Source organism: Diadema antillarum, unplaced genomic scaffold (assembly GCF_040938485.1).
Source record: "Diadema antillarum isolate AM-2024a unplaced genomic scaffold, OU_Dant_1.0 seq00001399_RagTag, whole genome shotgun sequence".
NCBI classification, from domain to species: domain Eukaryota; kingdom Metazoa; phylum Echinodermata; class Echinoidea; order Diadematoida; family Diadematidae; genus Diadema; species Diadema antillarum.
The window spans coordinates 148,512-169,242 of NW_027272154.1; the positions used below are offsets into that span (position 1 = coordinate 148,512).

The window sequence follows — 20,731 nt, forward strand, 5'->3', positions numbered from 1 at the left end:
GTGCACAACATCCATCTCTTTGTCTTGGATACACAGCATTTCGATAACATTTTCTATAGTTTTGAGGACTCCTTCCAAATCATCTGTTCTTATCGTCAGGGTTTGCTCGCATCTTAATAAAAACCACGTTTAATTGGTCTTCTTGTTTTTGAAGGGAATATAAGCAGCATTATTATGAATTATGATCAGTGCATTTCAATACACAAGGCCAGCGCACTTGAGCAAACTGCAACCCACTGGTAGAATTATAACTAACTTATCACATTGTTATATGTACTATGACTGAACTGCAAACCGAATTTGGTTCACGTGAGTGAACATGTTTTGCACATTATAGGCCTATTTGAAAATGTAGGCCTATTGGCATAAATTTCCAGTTTAGAAAATATGAGCAAAAATAGCAAGATTGAACAACCTTATTGCTTTTCTCAAAGCCAACATAACTTTAATCCCCTTTGCTTTCTAATATAAATGCTATCTCGACTATATCATGGCCATTTGAGATGAAATATTGGTTGTATGGATGATTAGACTGTAGTCCTATTATTATTATACTGACCCATTCGTCTTGCACGTTATGGTAGTACAATACAGAAAGCGTTTCAGCGCCTCTGTCACAAATTTCCATCATTTATCCATAAATTACAAATATATTCATCTCCCAAATTCATATGTTATAATGATTATCATAGATTTAAGTCATTTTCACCATGATCATAGAAATCGTTGACGCTATTTCTCCATAGTCATTAAACGACTCTTGGCGTTTTATGACAGCATGTTTTACAGCATAGTCCATGGGCCAAGACCCGAAAAATGGGTTGTTGGTACCATCTGAGGTGGCACAACCTTTTTGGTGTCAGTTTGTTCGTCGGGCATAGGTATGCTTATCAAGCTATGATAGCATTTCCAAATGAGTAGCTTAGTCATAATAAATGAATTTTTAACCAATTTGGTCTCGTTTTTATATCCCTATACTTCTGAATCGAAACTAAACCGCTATACAAAGAAGAGCACTGCCTTCTGTATGTCCACAGGTGTTCTGTTGTAAACGCGGTGCGCTTAGTCTTTATTCAAGGCAGCGAAGGGAATATCCAAAGGGTTATGATGTCCACAGCTGTCACGCGGTGCGCTTAGTCTTTATCTAGACCAATGTACCGTTATCATATCTAAAGTTCCTTATAAAAGGGATTATCTATACTGTTTTTATACTACCCTATCAACAAATACATCAGTTTTAAACAAAAATCACTCTGTTCATTTACAATATCATTAATTATAATGTATCGTAGTGTACCGGTACATTGTTTTTGCATTATCTTATATTGCTGGAGGGAAATAATGCGACATTGGCGTGGTATAAGCGTTTTCACCGTAGCGTTTTCGCCGGAAAATGATAAATAATTGAAAGATACGGTAAAATTCACGAGGAATTGCTTTTGTTGTTGTTGTTGTTTTTAGATAAAAGGATATACACTGTATCATACGCTTTGGATATATTGAAATCGTTCGTCACTGCATTCAGAGCAACAATTTTGAAAATTCCAATTCAGATGTCCTCATGCTCACTCGAGGTGCATCCATATTTAAAGAGTATGTTTTACCCATTTACGCCTATACTTCCTAGTCATATTTTACACTTTCAACAAAAATATAAAAAAATACCGCTGGCGCTCGCTCATTTCCAAACATTTACCTAATGTTTATACTTTGTGATGCCACGTTGACCTGTTGTACACCTGGAAATATAACTTTAACTTCTCAACCAATGTATAACGTCCCTCGAAGCACTTTCTGAGATATGAAAACCAGGAAAATAAGGAATATGAATTACCATGAGCTACCAGCTATATAAGCATGTAAAAAAATTATTCGTGGATGTTTGATTTGACAACCGTGAAATTGGATAAAAAATGACCATCACTTGTCTTTTCCGGCGCTTTGGCCATGGTCACATATCGTGCCTGTTATGCTTCAGTTTCGTAAAGTAGGTCGTGCTTTCTTTTTTCTTCCTTTGCGTGTGTGTGTATATGCATCAGCCACATTGGTTAGCTTAATTTGCTGCATTGGCATGCATTCGAAGTGGTCAAAAAGATGTCATCATTTGCATTTGTAAAGAAATGTGAATCAGATTGAATCGGTTTCTCCTTACTTGTTGCCAGGACCACATAGATGGCATCTCGTAATTTCATGATTGCAAAGAATGCACCATATTCCACCTGTGCCTTTGGCTTTGCAGGAATCTTTTTGTGTCGCAGCTCCTCTTTGTTTTCTCCTTGGACGCCCATGTTACCGCGGACGAGTTCTTCCGTGACAGTGTGATCATGCGTGAACACGACAGAAAATGCCTGTTTAAAGTCTACGTTGCTCCGATATAGGGGTTGATGTATTGACGGCAGCTTTATTCATGTTCAGCAAAAATCATTCAAAGTTTAATACAAAAATATATGGCAACTCAAGGTTAAAAATGATAAAGGGGAGTGGCGATATCAAATACATTTCCGAAACATACAATTGAAGTAAATATCAAGTAGACTTTACTCCAATAATTGAAGGTTTGCATTCGGCAGTAGTTTGGGTGTAGTTTCCACTTGCAAAACCCTCATAGATTTACAACTGAAGTCAGTTGCACTGAATACCATTATTCTTTTCTATTTGAACTAAGGTAAGATGTAATACACCTTAAAAAGAATGGAGAAGAATGAAAAATACTGTAGTAAGCTGAAAGAGACAGGCAAACTGTATTTTTATTGAAAGATTATCTGTAGTATACCTAGGAGAGTAGACTAGCATTTCTTCGGGCTCTGCGACGTGTTTTGATTGACATCCGATGCTCAGCCAATAAAACTTCGAGAGTTGACGACTGACAACTGTCTTGCCACACCCGGTTCCACGCCTCTATTCGGAGGTTTCTTACTAGACGGATTTTTAGCCAACTTGATTTCCACATCGTCGCGCCCTCTATTGACTGCCAATCACTGATTTAGGCTAAAAATACGTCGCCCGCTAGACTATGCATTACTATAAGCCTGACTAGTATCCGACTTTTAATCAAAAGAGGGCGCTACGAAATTGGACATGATCTAGGGCTGCGCTTCTCAACCAGTGACACAAAGCTCCCATGGGTGAGCAGCAATGCCGGCCAAAAAAAAAAAAAAAAAATGATAACAAATGAAAAATGTATGTATATGTATATTTATATTTAAAAAAAAAAGAAAAATGTATGTATATGTATATGTATTTGTATATGTATATGTATATGTATATGTATATGTATATGTATACTAGTATGTATATGTATATGTATATCATATTGTATTGAATGCAAAAAAAGTATGTTATTTGAAATAATTATGATGTATTATGTGTACAGATGAAAGAGAATAATAAATATCCCAGTGAGGGGAAAAATAAATGAAAAATATTGATATGTTTGTGATCTAACCGTTTGTTTGTTTGTTTGTTTGTTCGTTTGCTCGTTCGTTCGTTCGTTTGTTTGTTTGTTTGTTTGTTTGTTTGTTTGTTTGTTTGTTTGTTTGTTTTAAGTAGGAGCCAAAGTGGGCCTAGGGTTGGAAAAGTTTGAGAAGTAAGAGACGTTACATTCAAATCATTCCGGTGATATTCATCAAGTTTGTGACACCCTGCAGAAAAACAAACACCAAATCTAAGTGACGTACATAAGATTAAAAAAAAAAAATCTTATTTGATTTTGATATGTGAACAGAATAGAATTAAATATAGCTAGAAGATTGAATTAAATAGAAATTTATAGTTCATATTTAACACCGTAATACATATCGATCGGGGCAAGACAGTTCCATGATTGATATCATCAATTTGCATTTCAAACCATGGAAATTAATTTCTATAGTACACGCATTGATCCATGCATAGGTTAATAATACATGACAATTTCTTCACATGAGTGAAAGAACCAAAGCTTTTAAGGTAATTAAGTAATATCGAGAAACTTGTGACAAAACCAGCTAAAATATCTTAGGCGGAATAACTACAACAAGGGTCCTGTAGAATGTTCATTCGGTGAGATGTTCAAGTGCGTTTTTCCAAGGAATATTCATCAAATTTTCTTTGTCTGTAGTAAGATAATGAATGGGGATAGCTTGCAGTAATAGGCCCTACTTGTAGCTTCAACAAGCATGATATATCGTGTGCGTCATGGAGTAACAACAGTCTCATTCCCTTTGATCCCATGTTTCATGCCGCCACTCAGAATTATTTGAAGTGTGTGCTAAACTGGAGCTGCCCCACAAAATAGGAAGACAATTGATTCATATGTCATTGCATCATGACTAGTCACTCTCAAAGGAAGATATGTCTTTATGATGGTAATTACTTTTCGCCGTCCCTTCTTACAAAATTAAGCGATACATTAATATGTACACACACGGGGATTTGCGAATGAAAATTGTTCAAAAATTGATGAAATAAACATCAAAATTACTCAAATTTACATGACTTTGCACTAAACTTACATATAAATAAATAAAGAACTATATTCGAAAATTATTCCATTTCAGTTTCATTTGTCGGAGGTGATCGGAAAGATGATAAAATCGGCTTTGTAGTGAGGGTACAGTGTCAAATATTTTCACGACATGCAGCTCAGGTTTACAATTTTGCACATAATCCTGGGCGGGATTTACTTTTGTTTTATATGCTTTATCATTAAGTAAATATTCATTCTATTTAACAAATAAACAGAATATAGTCGATATTAAGTTAGAGTTTAAAATGAATCTTCAGATTGCTCAAAAAGACGGCGGCATGGAACCCCGGTCACCAAAGGCACAAGAGCACCTGTGGAATTCTTTTGTGCATCAATAGAAATGACAGCTGTTTGAATAATTACAGTCAGTTGGAACTCCATCTCTTAACCTCCTTGGTCAAACTAAGGAGGTGGAAGAGCTCTTCCACCTCCCTGTGGTCAAACCACCGTTCACGAACTCTTGTTGTTGAATAGAGGTTCTTCTGCGCAGGCGCGGAGATTTACTTGGGGATTCCCCTCCCGTTTTTCTCTTCGCACAACGAAAGAGCTCGCTGGCATAGTCTTTGCCTCAGGACACTATACATGAGTACCACGGTTGCAGCATTAGAAATCGATTGCCTTATTATAGTTAATACGTGTAATGTTAATCTATTTTAATGTTACTAGATTTTTAAGTCAAACTGTCATAATGAACTGCAATACTGTCCACACTACATTTATTTCAAAAACTTACGTTGTCAAAGAGTACATGATGGAAATGCGTATACAATAGTAGGTCCCACTGAGAAGAGGGTTAAACAATTAAAACAAATATTGCTTGGGCATCAAAAATCTCCAGACAAACTACATATTTTATCGAATGACGATGCCCAGAAATGTACTGCTGAAGCTATTAAAACAAATAATGTTGCTGACACTATAACTTCTCCCATTGATACTAATACTACGTTTTCTGCTTTGGACTCCGGGCTAAAATCCTAGTGCCCATTCAACTCACGTTTCTAGCAGATCTAGAATCTACTTAGTATTACGTAATGCATCCTTTGCATGCTTTACACTGCTAACTAGTAATTGTCTGTGTTTGTAAATCATAAAGTTATCCCGCCCATATAGGCTACTATCTTTGTATAGAAAAACCCATCGCGTGTGTTTTGAAGGGGTTGACATCGTGTGTTTGTTGTGTGTGTGTCAGTTTTGTTTTTCTCGTCAGTTAATTGTGTCGGTGAGGGGGTTATTATTGAACAGGACATGAATAAAGTATAGTGAGTATATGGCTACAATTCTGACAAATGAGCAGAAGGAAAGATGGTTTCTGAGGAAGCAGTGCCGGTGCAACGGGGGGGGGGGGGGGGGGGGGGGAGAGAGATGATTTCCACAGAAGATGACGAAAAGGTCTGACTTTTGTGGCCCCAACTTTTTTGTCTTTTTTTGTGAGTGCAGAAAATAGGAGTTTTTTGTGCTGCTTCTCAGGGACGTTGCTACCGATTTTGGTAGACAAGTGAAAGCAAAATGTAGCTGTCGGGTGGAAAACACTTTGTATCTTGGGCATTACGGGCGTCTTGCAAATCTACCGAGTACTTCCTGTTTAGGGGGAGAAGGAGGTAGAGATCACAGGACGCGCTCAAGTGTTCGTGGTTATCAGTTCGAGAACAGGCAACGCAAGGTGGTTGCAGTCTTCAGTGATTCTTACTCCAAGACTACGAGCAAGTTGGTAGCACAATCCAGTCGTACGAGTCCACTGGTGGTCGCACGATTGATCAGCTACTGTGCTACTTGGCCTGCTCGCGCAGTAACCGACGTCGTTGTAGTTTGCCGTACTTTGTCGTAGCAGTGGTACATGTATTCTACTATAAAAGCCTGCATGAGCTGTTGACTCGACAGATGAAACAACGTCAGTTTCAAACCGCAATATCTGGTTTTCCATTTTATGCCTGTTTATCCCAGTGACGGGAATAATATAAATCAGCTTTGAACAACTGCAAGTACAACTTCGAGGGAAGCAGGCGCAGACAGCTAGCAAGCCAGCTACTTTAGTAACAGATCCGAGTTCACCGACCCGCAACGCACGTATCCTCTGAAAACCGTTTCGCCGTCAAGGTGCGGCGGGGATGCTTCCATAGACAGCATCCACACCGAAAGATCAAGTCGCCGCGTCGATCGCTGTTTGTACGCGACTTCCTCTTCTGCTGCAGTTCGCAAAAATATCCCACTGTATTTTATTTCTTTCAAGATCCCCAATTAATCTTCGACAGATGAACAAAGACAGAGTGAGATAATGATGAATGCAGCTTCATTAAGATCGCTTTGACCAGTATTTTTCCGGTCTAGTACAGTAGACCGCCACGGCGGCCGAAGTCGGGACGATGAAAGAGTTCTCTCCTGTCCGGAAAGTCATCAATTCGCATCATCACAGATTTCATCTCTGCGAGGAAGGAGAACCCTAACTGTAAAAGCGCAAATGGATGTAAGCAATGACAAATGGCATGGTACGTAATCTACATCTGAGCAGAACTGTCGGAAATCACTGTAGTAGTAATTCACCTAGATATTGTTATTGATTTTTTGCTGTCTGAATTGCATAAAAAAGTAGCCTCCTTTTTTTTTTTATTTAATATCTTATCAACTGAACAACCTTTTACTCAGCATTAAAAACTGCTTCAGTGCTTTTCCAGGTGGCCCTGCCATTTTTATCCCAGGATTGTCAAATATTCAATACAGTGCACTCCCGTTATAACGAAATGCTCGGGACCGGCAGTTTTCTTTCATTATAACGAAATTTCGTTATAACCGAACAACTACAATATACAACGAAAAACAAGGAAACCATGCATACATATCATATTCTGTTTGCTGAATACTCATCATACACTGGAAAGCTATGTGAAATGGGATGATTATTGTATTACAATATTAAATGCCAGTTCCCCTCAAAAACTGTGTGTGACGCAAGGAGCGAACACACAGTAATGTGGAGCGTTCGCCCGTGCAGAGACGCTAAAATAAATGCTTGTTCCGCTACGTTTTTTCGAAAGCAATTCGCATTTCGTTATAACGGAGCACATTTCTTTTGTTTCTCTTTGTCAGTGGCGCTCGGAAAAGACTTTGTGTAACGAAAATTTCGCTATAACCGTGTTCGTTATAAGCGAATTTTGTATTTCTACTTCCTCCTCCACTCTACTGTGAATTCTATTCAAAATATTGCCATGGACTGCAAAGTTTCAGGCCAATGTTCCAGCATGCATACATGTACTATTAAAGTAGCATAAATGCCACAGCCAGTCATTCTAGGACTTCTTTAATTCAAGCACTTTAGATAAGGCTGACGTCCACTAGGGAGCGGATAAGCCTAGCCTAGGAAGGGTTGCAGAAGCAAATTCTGTCTGTCATTTCGACATCCTGTCCGCATCAGACGCGTAAAAAGTGTGCAAATCAGCTTGTCTTGGGACATTCCCAGGAATCTCTGCGGACTGACTGCAGACATTCCTAGGTACTAGGTGTAGGAGTGTCCTAGGAATCACTCAGGAAGAGCGCAAAATACCCCAGAATATAATGCACATCGTACTCGATCGTAGGCGGACAGCGCGGACACATCTAGGATTACACCAGGAGTGGTAAAATCATGAACGAGGACAATCAGGATACTTGCCGACAACAGATATGCGGACAGTATAAGGAAGTGGGGCAAGGTTCTAAATTGGGAGCTGACTTTCGATTTTTCTCATTTGACTGCTAGCCATCATGGAGGTCACACCAGCCGAAATTTACTTTGCCTCAAGCTGTGAGAGATGCTCGGGTAGCACACTCATCGTGGTCCCCTTTGAATGGGTTAGGATGGTCAAATTCTAACAAGTTGAATAGTTTTACAAGCTTAGAACTTCGTAAGTTTAAAGATTAAAAAAAAAAATTTGACGTAGTTCCACTTTGTGGGCTTTGAGCTGGGCAGTCACATTTGAAATGAATAAAACAATGTACTGTGCAATGGCAAATCCCTCAAATGAAAATGAATTCTGAAAAGAACGAAACCAACAAAAAAGTTTACTCAGAGTGGAGGGGGCTGCTTTCTCTTCTTCATAGTTACTGTTGACAAAGTATCCACTGTCTTCTGTTCTGCCTTCTTCATTGGTCGCTGGGAAATGCTGACATTTACCTGTTCGTCATCAGAGGAAGACGGTTAGGCTGCCGGGTTACGATTGGGACGTTACCCCTCCCCCTTCATTGTGTTTTTATGTTTCATAGGCATAATACTGTATCAATTTTTCACCTTCAAAATCCTTTTGCTCGTAAGAATTTGTTGACTCTTTTGTGTCTCAACTACAATGTCCGCAGTCGCTTCATGCACTTGCATTTTTCTTCAGGCATCAGCACTGCACTGTACTAAAACGTTCCGAGTGTCCTCCGCTTTCATTCATGAAACTGCCAGCACCGCAGGATTCTAACGGAAGGGGCAGAAGTGTTATGGAACAGTCGTGGGGATGTCCTTGCGATGTCCTCACGACAAGTTGCCAAAGGTGTCAGGAAGTTCAGTTCCACGTCCAAATTTTGGTCTCCATCAAAATTTGGATGCGGAAATTTTGTCTCTCTCCCGAAGGTGCGGAAACGCCCGGTCATGTTCAGGACAGTGAACAGACTTTTTCAAGAACGTGCGGAGGGGTTGGCGAATGAGTGCAGAATTACTTAAGTTGCTTTCTGCATCTTGTCTGCGCCCTAATGGACGCCCGGTCTTAAGAGGCTTTACATTTCCTTTGAAATTTAAAGGGGAAGGCTAGTAACTGATCAGTGGGAATCAGTGGAAATGCTGGGAGATGATTGTTCCAATCCTTATGGGATTCATTCAAGAGTTCATTGTATATCTATTGTTGTGTGAAAATGATTTGTTTCAGAACGGTCTCATATTCAAGTAATGTGCAGATTAATGCTCCATCACTGACCAGGGACGCTAACCTGGAAGCATTAAACTGCACATTACTTGAATATGAGACCATTCTGAAGCAAATCATTTTCACACAACAATAGATATACAATGAACTCTTGAATGAATCCCATAAGGACTGGAGCAATCATCTCCCAGCATTTCCACTGATTCCCACTGATCAGTTACTAGCCTTCCCCTTTAAACAAACATAACATAAAATGATTTTAATCTTTTGTCACAACTCTTTCTGTTCTCTGTGGACATATTACACGCTGGAATGGATCCCTGAAAAGTGAAGTTTGTGATGAACAGCTCTAAAATTAATTGTTTCTCCAACACTCAAGTTTGGGGGCTTTGTAATGCTGCATTTTACTAGTAATGATCGAAGTGCAATTCAAGATAGATTATTTCCTCATAGGCATTTCCACAGTAAAATGGCACATTTCAGAGATATGGCTTTATTTTCTGTTTCCAATGTGTATTACCCCCCATCCAATGCCATCTTTTAGAACACTTTAATGAGAGATAATTAACTTTGCCCAAAATTGCTTCAAAGAAGCAGTCCATTAGAATTTTTGCCATAATGAAAATTTGGGGGTCATGTGAGCAATGCTGGACAGACATCTATGTACTAAAAAAAGTAGGTCAAGTAATGAATACTCATTGAAACTTTTTTTTTATATGAATGGCCTAATATTGTTTAAAAATATGATAACAGCTTTAAAATTTAATTGGCCATTGTGTTTTATACCATTTATAGAGTTAGTGTGTAATGTATGTACAACATGGACAGACAAAACTATTGCAGTTTATCTTTAACTTTTAAAGCATACTTGGATATTTTCTCACTCTACCGAGTAAGATGAATTTCACATTATTCATTTTTTTAATGATTTTGTGTAATCAAGGCATTACATAGTGGTACATAGTAGCAACAAGCAGAAATATGTCCTGGATGCATTTCTTTTTGCGCCAGCTTCTGGTCACACAAAATGCGTTAAAATTTCCATACCGCCAAAGTGTGCACTTTTAGTAGTAGCCTACTTAGTCAGCGTTTGAAGGAGGGATTATATTTGCAACCCCTATTGGAAAATGATGGGAGTGAAGATAAAATGCATGCATTGCATCATAAGTTTCTGTTTGTTGACCAGGTTGCTCGAGGTACTGATTTATTTTCTCGGAAGAAGTGTTAATCATTAGTGTCACATCATGCTCTTTTTTAGTCAATATGTGAAGAACATGGCGTACATTGGCAAAGAAAAGCTAATCGCTGTTTACTGTATGTGATGTGTTCAGAGTCCACTTCATATCTATTTGAAGATCTATACTGCCGAAATTGAAACAGAAAAAAAAAAATCTAGTTTGTCATGAGAATAAATCCTCATTTACTCATCAAGTTGAAAAAAAAGTTTTGCAGCAAAAATTATCATCTTTTCAGCACTAAACTAACACCTTTTAATTTCACTGTCTTGATGATTTAAGAAATATTAGGTCTAAACGTAGATGGAACTGGTTACGTGGATTCATCAAAAAAATTTTAAAATATACATTTTAGAGAGGAACATGCAAGAACTTCTATCTTCTCAGTTATGTTTCCAACATACACATGATTTTTTTGCATCATAACTTTTTAGCAACTAAATGGCTTTTGAAAATTCTGCATCTAATGCAAACCATTCAATATCAACAGACAACAAAGATGTCAAATAAAAGAGAATGCTTCATACTTTTACCTAAGAGGGAAAAAGAGATTTTAAAGTAACAATGAATAGTTGAAAAAATGAAAACAAAAATCAAAATCTATAGATGTATAAGCAATCCAAAGAAATGCAGTTGGAGAACTTAATTGGTCATCCTCATCTTCTAATTGTTTTTATGACAGGTAACTTCTGCAAAATATGGCATGAAAAGCACATTTATTCATGAGATTGTGATAATAGATGTCATTTAGTCTTTATTCTACCATATGCATTGAAATTTCGTGGAGTCTTACAATCAGTCTTCAAACTGTCAAAAAAAAAAACCACCCAAGAACTGAAATGCAAATGACGAATTGAAATTAGTGGAAGTGACAAGTCTAGAACATGATACAAGAGGTCAATGAATTGAGATTTTGTGATACGTGCAATATTCATTTGTTTGTGATGCTGAGAGAGAGGATAGCTGATATGGCCCATCAGTGCCTGGTACAACATATTATTTTTATTCTATTATCATCAAATGGCAGAGATATTTGATTACAATCACAATCAAAACTGTGGCAATGTATTAAGAGACAAGGCAATCAATTGATTATGAATAGGAAATGTGTTCAAAGTTTGATTCATGAAAACATTAATGTCATGAAACTCTCCCAGGTGCGTATTTGTTTTGCTTTGTTTTCCTGTTAAACCCTGGAAGATATGCATCTTATCATATCTTACAGCTTATGACAATAGAAAGGAGTCATATCCACTCTTAAAATGTAAACAGTGGCAAATTTGTAGAGTGACATATTGTAGCATTCTACAACTAGTTAACTTCAAGAAATAAAATTGCGCATCACACATTAGTAAATAACTGTCCTTCTCAGAATCTAATCTAGTTTCTCGGAGGGAGCACAAAATTACATCAAAATGCTGAGTAGATATTGACTTCTTATATCCATGCTTTAGATTTTACCGATAGATAGGAAAGGTTTGCAGAGAACACTGTGGCATTGATTCAAAGTATTAAAATCAAGCTGAGTCATGGCGAGTGTACAACCAGTTGTATTTCATTTTATATATAAGTCATCACATATGAATACCAGTGGTGTACCCCAGTCATTAAACAGTGATATAACAACAACAACAACAACAACATCATGAACAACAACAACAACAACAACAACAATAACAACAACAACAACAACAACATCGACAGCAACAACATTTTGACTCTTCTTATGCTGTTTCAAATAATTATGCATCAGTTTGCTAATCAACCATTTTTTGTTTTCAGATCATGGCAACAGAAATGAGGAAGATGTGCGTGGGGTAAATCTGTCAAATATTGACTGGTCCATTCTGTTCATTGATATCAGGTGTTTTATTGCATCAGCAGCTAAAATGATAAAAAAGGGACTTAGTTCATTTTGGACCAGGGAGAAGAGTTTAATTCTGCAGGAGTCCTCTCAATAACATTGTCCACATAAAGCCCAATGTCCCACAATCTTTTTGCAGTAATTCTTTCTTTCTTTCTTTCTTGACAAGATGTTTGCAAGGCCATCTTGGACATTCTTGAGAGGCACACGGACACTGTCAGGGCTGTGTATCGCTTCATGCAGACCATGTCTGAACAGGACGTCCAGAATCACCTGTTTCCCCTCTACTGCCCATATGGGTTTCCAGTCCAGGAGGGGAAGTCAGTCCAGATGACCGTAGGTGCCGCCAACTCAGAGGCGGTCAGTCGTCCTGAGGAACTCCACCGGAGGTACGGTTTCTTTCACACTGCCTGCCGCAGAGGAGATATTCCCGCTGCGATGGTGCTAATATGCTGGGGAGTGGATCCACTGGGTAAAAATCTTGAGGTAAGAGTTGTTGTTGCTGTTTTCTTTCTTAATGCTCCCAATTATCAAAGTGAATGGAAATATTAGTAACTGTGTACTGTTCATTAACCCTTGTGGTGCCAATTAGCCAAATGTGCACAAATTTCAGACAAGAACCTGTGGACAGGTAATTAGTGTGGTATTCAGAGGGTCAAATGACTACTCAACGGCCATCTATTTCCAGCAAAAAAAATTGTCTAATACAACAGGAGGTTATGGCTTCTACCAAACTTTATAGTTTTTTTTTCTTTCTTTTTTTTAAGCTTTCACCCACTCCTATGGACTTTCTCAAGCTGAGTAATGACACTCTGCCATAGCTCTTTGACGTCTACTTGTCCTCCAATTGTTGAACTGAAGATTGGTGACAAAGCAGTGGCAGATCCTGAGGGGGTGCACCGGACACGCGCCCCCTCTTTATTTTTTTTGTTAAAACAAAAGAAATAAAAAGAAAAAAGGGGGGCTTGTGCGCCCCCTTTAATTTTGTAAAGGCGCCTCCCCTTTATGGAATTCTTGGATCCGCCCCTGCAAAGTGCGGCATGAAGATGGGGTTTAATGATTCTTTTAGTCAAGATGGACTCTTATCATCTTTCTTGGCCAAAATTCCTTTCAAAGACTAGTATTGTGTCCCATTTTGGAGGCATGTTGAGCTACAGCTCAGGTTGTACAATAATCCCCAACTGATGAAAGTTTTTTGATATTGTGTAACAGTTTACTGGATGAGCAAATGTACACATTGAAATTGAAATTAAACTTTTTTTTTTCAATATGCACTGGAGGAACATATTCTTGTACAAATTTGAAAAATTTTGTAGTAGAAAGGTTGTGAAGAAAATGCCTACAAAAGAGAGAAAATATAGCATGAATAGTATTATGAACATGAACCAATCTACCACTAGTTAGGAGATGAGAGAAGATAAAGGTGATAGAATATTAACACAGATACAGAGGCTCACTGTTTTGTTTTGATTTGTTGGAAGGGGGGGGGGGGACTTTGGGGATAACAAATTTCACATCCTTAAGTTTCCTATCCAGTCAGTTGAAGGGGTGCAGCAACAAAGAGGTTCCTTTGTTACAACCATTGAAATTCTTATTGTCAGTGTTCATGTGATATTCCACCTCTGGTGGGATTCCACCCTCCACTTACATTATGTGCTTATTATGGAACAGGAACTGCTCACACTTGCACACTGTTGTAAGAGGTACATCATGCTTTTATAGTACTAGACCTGGAACACTGCTCGGGTTCCGTAAACATTTTACTTCACACATTTTCATATTTACAGGTCAAACTGGTATATCCTGACTATAATGAAACTTGTGAGAAATATAAATTGTGCCCACACACTTCCACATTAGTTGACAAAAATTGCCACTTTCTATTCACATTGGGGGGGGGGGGGGGGAGCAATTTCAGTGTCTGCCCATATGGAATTGAAAGTGTCAAATGTATTAATGAAGATTTTTATATACTGTATATATTTCAATTGTCATATGACTCTGATGACTCTAATGTTTATACTCTCTATGTGTGTTGTGTGTGTGTGTTTTTTTGCAGAGAAAGATTCGTAGAAAGTTGGTCTGTTTGATTTCACCCGTACAAAGTAGAGCAAGGCTGTATAAGCAAAACAACCAAACTGATTAGCCGTATACTGTTGTGCCAGCAATGTTTTTAAAGTGCATATTATATATTCACAATCGAGAAATACATTTCTGCACTATGATTGAAGGGAAAGGACAGAAAGACATGTACAAGTTTTTTTCTTTAGACTTCCTCAAATTGAGAAAGGGTCATATTCTACCTATTTTGTGTAATGCACAAAAAAAAAAGTTAAAAATGTAGCTTTACAAACACCACTGACATGATTAGACATGGTTAAATACTAGAAAGTTTTAGTGAACCTCGATTTCACATTGTCTTGAAAGATATTGTATACGTGTGACTATATAATTATACTCAAGTGTGTCAATTTTTGTTTCCTTCCAGGAGAGCATTTCATGAAGCATTTTGTCTGATTTTTTTTCTTCTGACAAATTGTTAAAAGCTACTGAAACCCTTGCATCTGATTGGCTGAGAGCAAATTTATCTGACAAATTTGCCGGACAAAATGCCCCCAGGCCTTCATGTACATGTATGTTAAGGCAATCATGTTGTTGAAGGCTTTGTGAGTGTCATATTGTGTCAATCAAACTCGAGTCATGAATTCCATACATTAGATATTGCAATCACTGATCATTGCAGCCTCAAAGGGATTTCACATAAATTTCAAGTACATGTATTAATATAAATATGTGCATATTATAATTACATTTGACTGTGGAATGCATGTTACAGTAGCTGGTAGGAGTGAATACACTCCATATATCTCAATGCATCTCTACAATGTATATGGTGCAGTCTCCTGGTTTTATGGGATTGTTGCATTTTGTTGATTAGGTTTATTCTTCAGTTTCAGTCTGTCGGGTGCAATATGTACCATCAATGTCAAAAAGGCAAACAAACAATAGCATGGAATGTGTGCCATGCCATATTCCTCACATCTGGATGCCAAATTTTGGTGTTTTAACCCGAGAGTTTATGGCCAAGATTTGACATTTAGCTGCATTCACACGCACAAAATAGTGGGTTAACGAGCGCACTCCAAAACTCGCAACTGTTCACATGCTCCAAATTAGCGGGTTAGCAATCGTGCTTGGAAACTCAAGTGTTTTTGCAACTGTTCACACACGCATGTTCGGAAATAACCCGCTAATTGCTGATCAATAGAAACTATTGTTCTTGTGCCTCACAGTGGTGTCGAGCGCATGCTGTTGTAGCGTTTGCTTTGAATGATGGGATAAAAAATCTGGAGTTTATTTGCCCACCCTTCACACATGACTGCAAGGCAAATTAGTGCGCTGATTCAGAAATAAGAGCAAAATTTCTCGGGTTAAGCATTGCACTGCTGATCGTGCTAATTTGTGGGGTTTTTGTGTCCACACGTGCAAAAAACTCGAGTTTTCTAGGGGGTTACAAAACTCAGGTTTTGTAACCCGCTAATTTGTGTACGTGTCAATTCCTCTATCGAGTTGGACATTGAATTACATGCCTTTCCCTTTTTGTGAGGCGATCAATTAGATGACTCAACCTCTACAAGAAAAGGCAAAGCATTTAAAAAAAAACACCCAACCAAAACACAAAAACAAGAAGCAGCTTCCCATCGTCATTTTTCATTAGTCAATTTTCTTACATCCTTCTTTTTATAAAGATAGAAATTCATTCATCAAAGTTTAAAGTGAAAGGTAATGCATCACAATTTGAACAATCATATGATAGCTATCATATAACATTTTCACTTTGAAGTTTTGTGTCAAGGTCTGGGTAGTGTGATGCAATTTTGAACAGCTTCTGAAATACTGAGTGAGAGCAAGATAAGATTTAGTGCCAATTCACACGGATGTATTCTTTGACTTTATCATGGTGTTAGTCAGTGTACATCAAATCTGTGGCATATTTAGTCTTTCATGTGAGTCATCTGACTGAATTCTACTTTTAGTATTATTTTTGCACATAAAAACGTTTGCTGCCGGACATGTTGGATTATTCTGTAAGTCCTTAATTCTGTTTCCTGCACTTTCAATAATTATATTTTCCAGAGCAAAAGTGGACTGGAAATAGCTACCCTTCATGGTCACATGAGTCTTGTCACCAAACTTATGACTTCAATAGAAGGTAGGTTTTGCCTGGCATCGGGCAATACTTTTCACTTTATGATCACCCTTTCAGGGAATCTACCTTATTTCCATGAACTCAGTAAACCCCAGAATTTGCATTTCTTTGGTTTCTGATGTTATGATTTTATTGTAGGTTTTTGTCATGCATTATTAATATCTATTGTCATTTAGAAAGATAAAAAGATTAGGTAAGATCGGTATTAAAGGTAATAAAATGAAAAACTAAAATTTTCTTTGGGTTATATGCCATTGTTCATTTTGCTTGCAAAATTATTTAACAAAACAACAAACAAACCATGGTCGGTAATTGTATAACTGTTCATCAGATTGACAACATATTTGAGAAGATGAAGGTGTTTTGTTTTTCTCTCAAATTGTTGATTTAAAAAAAAAAAAGATTTCTTCTAAACTTAGATTGCAGATTTGATGATTTTGACTAATTCCCTCTAGGCTTACTCCAGGAAGTACTATGCACTGAAATTCAAAGATGTCAATTAAAGGATGATAAATTGATAATTCCTGCAGCAAACTCTGGGACTTGACAGGTTAAAGTACCCTGCAAGTCTCGCAAACAAATTACTGTGAAAGTAAACATTTTTAGGAGATTGGTTTTTTTGCGCTCCGTCTGGTAAGATGAGTTTCGTGTGTTTGAAACTCGCAGACAGTCATGACTATCAAGCAAGCCTTCAAACATCTTTGAAGGGCTTTGCAAGTACATACAAGGGTAAATGATAACTGGTTGGCATTCTAAATTCTGATGCCTTCATTTTGATGCTAATTTCATGTTGCGCAAAGTGCATGAAACTTGCACACCTCAAAAATTTCCACTTTTACTATAACACATGAAAAAAAGGTGACAAAGAGTTTCTGTGCATTAATAACCATCATAAACATCTAATTGAAAATGAACCATTTATTTAATTAGTGCAAGCAACTGAGGTAAACTTAGATCCGTCTCCTTTCCACTACAATCAATCGCTCTATTCCACCACAACGGTGACCCTCCATTTACCTTGTAAGGGAAGTTTATTCATCTTATACGCTGACCTAGAGGATTGATCTTTTATACGTTTGTGGCACAGAGGGAATATTTCCCATATTTTTTCTATCCATCATATGAAACTTGCACCTCATTGGACTTCATTAGCCAGGGTCATGACTGGACAGCGGCAGGTTTTAACTAAAGCTCAATCACCCTTGACGTTGACCTTTGAACCTCTACACTTTCATTTCAACCAAACAATTGTTTTAATTTTCCTTTTTTCTTTCCAACCATTCTCTCTATCCAACCTAACACTGGACATTACTAGCTGAAGTTATGACTAGATTATAATGTTTTTAACCATAGTACTCTCAATTGACCTTTGACCCTCAGCTTTGGAGATGTACCCCCATGACTAAATAAACCAAAGAAATGTTTTTGTATTAACAATCCTGATTATGATTATATCACCACTGAGCATAACTAGCTGAAGTTATGGCTTATAAACTTTAGTCTAGCCAAAGTACAATGATTATTCACCAGTGGTATTGCACATAAATTAGATGATCATTTTCTTATTCTCTCATGACCAAATTATTGTCCTATTGGACATTTGGAAATTACTATTTGGTCAAATTCTAGTTACCTTCGACCTTAATATGTTCAGTTACTATTTTATGCACATTTATCTCCCTTCTGTCAGGCTGTGCTGATGACACAGAAGATTTAATCCGCCTGCTATGTTGTGCCTGTGAGTCTGGACAGAAGGAGATGGTAGACTACTGGTTGGGCCATCTGAGGTCCAAGCAGGACCCCCTGGGCCAGGGAATGGTGGTGGATGCACTGCAGGATGGCCATCACCCACTGGTCTCTGCTTGCAAAGGTAATACTCCGGTTTCTTAACCCATTGAGAACGGACTGATTTTGCTTCAACATGCATTTCTCATAGACACCTGCCTGAGTATACTCGGGACTCGTCATCAACGGGTTAAAGGGATGGTATAGTTTTGGTTGAGGTGGGACTTCAGGTTTCCAGCTTTACCTTATGAGATACATGTAGCAAGAAACCTCTTATGAAGTATGAAAGAGCATGTAATTCTAAGAGGCATTCAAAGTTTATTTGATGAAAATTGGTTTTGAAATGGCTGAGATATCAAAACAAATTGACACAATTAAAAGCAACGGTGGGATCCACCTTTTATTAAAATTGCTTTGATATACTTTGTTTTTTGATATCTCTGCCATTTCAAAATCAGTCTTCCTCAAATAAACTATGAATTCCTATTCGAATGATAAAAATGGGGCCATTTGACTTTTTCGGCATGGCAGTGCGGCTTAGAAATAAGGTATGGCATATTAAAACTAAGTTATGAAATTTACGAGGTTTTTGACAATTTGCTGGAACACCACCTGGTCACTTTTTTTCCTGTTGTATATAGGGTAAAAACCCCTAAAAAAAACCACAAAAATGTCTTTTACAAAAAGTGGACCTTCTGAATTTTTTTTTTTTTTGGTGGTGGGGGGGGGGGGGGGGTGTGTCGTACGACCCTCCCGACCCCCCCCCCCCCCCAATGCTCACAAAAAGTTGAGAAGCTGAATCCTTACCTCAGCCAGTACTAGACCATCCCTTTAATCCCTCAATGTCTTTTTACCCTTTCACAGTGGAACTAAGCTATACCCAAAAGTCTTGGCTTAGACCATGCCAAACTGTTGTCTCACCATGTGCCCAGGCACATTTCTTTTTCTTTTTTTCAAAGTTTTCTCACCAGCATTCAGTATAGTAATCCATTGAACCTAAACCCTGTTGTAAAGTAAGCAAGCCCACTAAGGGTGTAGCAGTGTGCCTCAGTCCAACAGGAAGGCTGTGGTGACACAAAGAGGATAAAAGGATAAGGAAATGTCTCTTCATTGACAATCAGTTTCCAGACATCTTTGTCAATCAGGGAAGTCATTTTCCAGTCATTGTTTGATGTGCACTTCCATCTGGAAGCCAAATGAGATTTTTTCAAGTTTTTTTTTTTTGCCATTTGTATGGAAAGCATCAAATAAGGTCCCCCCCAATAAAAAAAAAAAAAAGTTGTTTGATTGTCCTTAACTGTCAAAACCCAAGAGGGGCATAGCAATCACTCAAGGGCTTTTTACACTTACAAATTTTTGCTTAGTCCCGTACAAACGGTGGGGCTAAGGGGGGCCTTAGCCCCACCGTTGGTACCGGACTTTCCTTAGCCCACTTTCTGTTTACACTTGTTTTTGCCAAAGTGGGCTAGCCCCACCGATAGTCCTGTACTATCTGGCCCTGCGAAATAGCAGGGTAAGCACTGCAGTTGCGGTGCTAACCCTGCAATTGCGGTGCCAAGCAAGCGAGCGTAAACAGAACGAAAAAATAATCTGGGGCTAAGCGACAGAGACAAAGTCCGACCCCCCACTGACCAATCAGAAACGAGGTAATCAAGTGCTGCCGGTGCGTGCATGTACGTGTACAGTGCACAGCGTAATCATGAATATTCATGTGGTTTGGAAAGTACGGGACTAAGAAATACGAGTGTAAAAAGGTCACTTTTCTCCTTAGCCCCGGACAAGAGCTTAGTACGGGACTAATTGTCGAGTGTAAAAAGCTGAAAAAAATTGGTACGGGACTAACGATAGTCCTGGGTCAGAGAAAGTACGGGGTTAAGAAACACAAGTGTAAAAAAGGCTATAGTACCATAATAGGGAGTACCTAATCCCTCACTACCCTGTACTGTAGTGTCCCTATGACCTTCGATGCAGTCCATAGTTGCAGTCACACTGGCAAAAGATTGAGGAGTTAAGATCACAAAGTATTCACAGTCTTTGGTCATCCAGTCACACTGGCAGCCAACGCAAACTCCTCGATCCAAAAGGTCAAGAAGTTTGGGTCACTTGTGCACTTGCGCCCTTGTGAGGGTCCCATATCGTATTGGGGTCCCATATCGTACAAGCTTTGCTTTTTAGTGGGAATCTCCATTTCCATTCCCCTCCTCATTCAATTTGTACCGTGCATGTGTTTTCTTCATTTTGTTACTCATCATC

At 38.3% G+C, this 20,731-nt stretch overlaps 1 protein-coding gene across 1 annotated transcript in view; it reads left to right on the forward strand.

Moving 5' to 3' along the window:
* Nucleotides 1–6,827: 6,827 nt before the first annotated feature.
* Nucleotides 6,828–20,731, forward strand: part of LOC139709014 (uncharacterized) — a gene marked incomplete at its 3' end in the record, with an annotated part of 38,711 nt that continues 24,807 nt past the window's right edge. Inside the window, exons 1-4 of the mRNA XM_071620982.1 lie at nucleotides 6,828–6,993; nucleotides 12,653–12,969; nucleotides 16,621–16,696; nucleotides 18,384–18,563. Coding sequence (XP_071477083.1) covers nucleotides 6,966–6,993; nucleotides 12,653–12,969; nucleotides 16,621–16,696; nucleotides 18,384–18,563 — 601 coding nt within the window. The remainder of the gene's footprint in view (nucleotides 6,994–12,652; nucleotides 12,970–16,620; nucleotides 16,697–18,383; nucleotides 18,564–20,731) is intronic.